The sequence below is a fragment of the Odontomachus brunneus genome, unplaced genomic scaffold (genome assembly GCF_010583005.1).
Source record: "Odontomachus brunneus isolate Ranch 3 - 2012 unplaced genomic scaffold, Obru_v1 Obru_scaffold_206, whole genome shotgun sequence".
NCBI classification, from domain to species: Eukaryota; Metazoa; Arthropoda; class Insecta; order Hymenoptera; family Formicidae; genus Odontomachus; species Odontomachus brunneus.
Window position 1 is genome coordinate 456,023 of NW_022639656.1, and position 4,093 is coordinate 460,115.

General features: G+C 27.9%; 2 protein-coding genes across 10 annotated transcripts in view; one reads left to right on the forward strand and one right to left on the reverse strand.

Moving 5' to 3' along the window:
* LOC116852198 overlaps positions 1–4,093 on the forward strand; it is a 36,042-nt gene that overhangs the window by 12,801 nt on the left and 19,148 nt on the right. The window lies entirely within an intron of this gene.
* LOC116852197 overlaps positions 16–4,093 on the reverse strand; it is a 7,222-nt gene continuing 3,144 nt past the window's right edge. For 3 of the 6 annotated variants that reach the window (XM_032832298.1, XM_032832296.1, XM_032832297.1), the window contains exons 3-6: positions 2,118–2,264; positions 1,696–1,959; positions 1,436–1,507; positions 673–896 (exon numbers count right to left, since the gene is read on the reverse strand). In XM_032832298.1, coding sequence (XP_032688189.1) covers positions 733–896; positions 1,436–1,507; positions 1,696–1,959; positions 2,118–2,264 — 647 coding nt within the window. In that variant the 3' untranslated portion in view covers positions 673–732. Of the gene's footprint in view, positions 362–446; positions 607–659; positions 897–1,435; positions 1,508–1,695; positions 1,960–2,117; positions 2,265–2,808; positions 3,388–4,093 lie in introns of those variants that run through there. The other 3 variants (XR_004379714.1, XM_032832295.1, XM_032832299.1) reach the window with 3 other exon arrangements.

Sequence of the window (4,093 nt, forward strand, 5' to 3'; positions counted from 1 at the left end):
AAAAAATTGATGCAGTTATTAAAATATTGAAATATCAGACTGTTGGTTCAAAATCAAACCGTTACAATGTTGTTTGTAATAAAGAATACTAAAGTACAAATACGTTATTATATATACATATATGCATGCACATATGAATATATAATACAGAGTTTATTTTAATTTCTTTCAATAGGATTGTCGGCATTTGCTTCAGGAGGATTGTCTATATTTTCTTTAGAAACATTATCTGCATTTGCTTCTAGATGATGTCCATGTTTTTGTTCTCTTTGATATCGTAATTTGCTTAGTCGGAACCATTCACTCACAGCCTTATTAAAAGACATTTCTTGAAAATTTCCATGTACTGACAATACTACATCTGAAAATATTTATATAAGTATAAAGATAAATAATAATATATATATAATAAATTTAATAATAAATAAACAAAAGTAAGTACATACCTTTAATTACTGTTATTAGTGAGAGATCACATATTTTAAAATTATTTCGTTGACCCAACCAACTGCATTGTGTACCAAGTTTGTTGGTAAAAATCCTTTTTAAAATTGCTTTTACATTGTCCGTTTCATTGGTACCACCAATACGTTTGACATACATCATTTGAAAGTGGTATTAGTTGTTATAACACGAAAATATTAGCAATTACAATAAACATTATTCAAAGAACATACAAATGTGTTTGTAACGTTTTTATCATCTAAGTTCTGATCAAAATGAGTAATTTCATCAGTTGTCTTTAAAGGAAATGTTTTGTATTATTTGCATTTCTTCGTAGACATTATTATTATTTTTTACTCTTCCATCCTCTATACGTTTCAATCGGCTATCAATACTTCTTACGTACATTTTTATTAATGTACATTGTTCTAAAATTTTTTGTTGTTTTTGACCTGTAATACACAGGACATATATGCAAACATATAATAATATACAAAAGTACAATGCTAAATGATGTATACATGTGCACGCGCGTACACGTGTATATGACTACGTTTACACGGCTTCTAACTTCGACTTAGGGGTATATTCTATAACTTTTAACGACATCGTTATGTATCATTGCACAGATTTTTTCTATTATAAAATAACTGCGCAGCGAACATAACGACATCATTAAACGTTATAGACTGTGTTCCAAAATTGCCTATCAGCACTAAAGAGTTACAGTTTACGTTACATATATTACAGATTTTCAGCGTTATCAGTAATTTTGGAACACAGCCATAGAATAGGCCCTTTAGTAACAACCGTAGTTAGTGAACTCTCGTATCTAATTGGTATATACTTTTATATCTAGAAATATATCCAATTGGATTCATGAGTTCACTAAGTATGGTTATTACTAAACCGATTTTAGGCTGCTGTATAAATGTAGTCTGTGGTGTGTATATGCGCGTGTGTATGTGTGTGTATTAAAGTTCCTTCTTACTGTACAAATTTGAAGTAACACTAGTGACTGGTGTTTCATTTGAAGATGCAACTTCTGTATGAAGAACAGGTACTAAAAAAATCATTGAAGAACATATGTAATTTAACACGATTACATACATACAGACAGACATCCACACAGCACGGACGTCTAGGGACCGTCCTCGGATGTCCGTAGGATGTTGCGTCGTCCTGAAGACATCTGAGGATGATCCCTACATGTCGTGTGCTGTGTGGATATATGTAAAGAGGAAGGCATACTTTCTGTTTGAAATGCTGATTGTACATGCATCGAATTAGACTCGATTCCAATATTATTTTCGCTTACTGAGGTGTTCCAAATGTTCTTATTATTTTCTTTCCTTGGTAGGTCTATATATAAAACTTGTCCATCACTTATATTTGTTGTTGATGAAGAAAGAGGAACGTTGTCCTTTACCTTATCATGCGATGCACTAAGTGTTGCAATGTTCTGATGTTTATTTATATTTTCCTTTGATATGAATGGAGGTGGACGTTCATAACCTGTTATAAAACATTACATTAATATTTCTAACATAATAATATTAATATTAATATTAATATTAAATCATTTTTATTTGCGTGTACTATATTTGTAATTAATATTTATGTGTAAATAATTTATTATAAAAAAATTTCAACAAATTCGTTTTTAAACTCACGGTCTGATTCGCAATTCTCAGAGGATTCGTCATCGCTTATGAGGACTTTTTTCCTTTTTCTTCTTTTTCCTTTCCCACGAGAAACACTTTCTTCGGAAGATGTACAGTTACTGTTCTCGGCTTTTTTTCTCGCTAGTTGCACAGTTGCTGTTGAATATAAATTTATTTCACATGGGTGTATTAAGTAACACAACCTCTCACTGAGCACTAAATGAGATATTGCACATGATTGCTATGTTATATATTTAGATATAAAGATATTGCCAATCAAATTCAAAACATCACTAAGCGCTCAGTGAGCACTTATAGTACTGAATGCACTATCTAATTTACTTTATAATTTCTATTTCTAAAATAAGTAACTGTAATATAATAAACATTATATAAGTGATACGTGTATATATAAAAAATATATATAATATAAAATAAATAATATATATAATATATATAATTTAAAAATATATATATATTTAAATATATATATAATTCTAGTAATTGTTATATATATATATATATATATATATATATATATATATAACAATTACTAGAATTATATATATATATATTTAAAATATATATATAAAATAAATAATATATATAATATATATAATTTAAAAATATATATATTTAATTCTAGTAATTGTTATGTATATATATATTTTTTTAGACTTAATATAAAATATATATTTACCGTAAACTCCTTCAACTTCCACATCATAATTGTCCCATGTTGGTGGATCAGGTGGCATACTACGATTTATGTATTGAGATACATTTTTTACTTTAGGCCACCAGCATCGGTTGTTGTTGCTGTTAAGCCATGAAAATGGTACTTCAGAATAGTCATGATCTTTTATGAAACGTACTACAGCGTAGGAAGACATTTCTTCTAACGTTTCTTATATCTGAAAAGTCCAGTATTGTCTTTGTTCTTCATTGAGTGTTAAATGAAATTAAATAATGATATAAGTTAGAGCAGAATTATATCAACTCGTCTTTTGTTGGATTTATATCAACTCGTCTTTTGCTGGCATATATACATTTGAAAGCTTACTTTCGTTTTGTTACAATAGTTATATTTACATTAATATTTATTCCTATATTTATTCTCATTTATTCTTATTTATTATAATATCTTTTTTATTTATTATATTATAATTGTGTGTGTATAAAAGGTAATATTACAAAATCTTCAGGTCCTATTTCAATAACAACACCCTTTTCACGTACTTGGTTAATATTCACTGAATCGATAGCAAACATGTTAACTTTAGATACTAAAAAAATTGATAAAATTGTAGAGTCACAAGGTGTACTGAAAAAAGATTTTTTTTTGCAATAGATTTGCCACCTAAATAAATATGATTTTCTTTCTCTTTATATGTAATTTCTTCTATAAAGATTATTGATCCATTATTTAGAATACAGCAGTTATCAAATTGTTTAATGGATAGATTGAATCCTACTAATTCTACTTTCTCGATAATGTCATTTTTTAAGTGAATAATAGGGAATATTTTTATTTCATTTCTTTGTATAGAATGTGTTGCTTCTTCCAGCCTGTTGCATATTTGTTCCAAATAATGTTTTCCTGTATGTACTTTACGCTTTAATTTATATAAAAAATTTTCAAACTTGAATGCACTGAACATATCTAATGGACCAAAGCGAGTCACATCATTTGTAAGGTGTATAAGATTATGTACATTATATGACATATGCTGTATACCGTACAATTTACTAAAATTTTTAACAAAATAAATTAGTAATTCCTCCGCATATTGTCGTTGATTAATATACATATATGTGTGAGAGAGTATTCTTATTGATACGCTTAAACATAGGAAATGCTCATAAATACGTTTTGATAAAACATCTTTCAATAATACTGGTCCTGTATAAAGTAAAAATAAACGGAATTCAGTTGCTTTCCATCTATCAACTTCAAATAAACTTCGTGGATATCTAGCAAATTC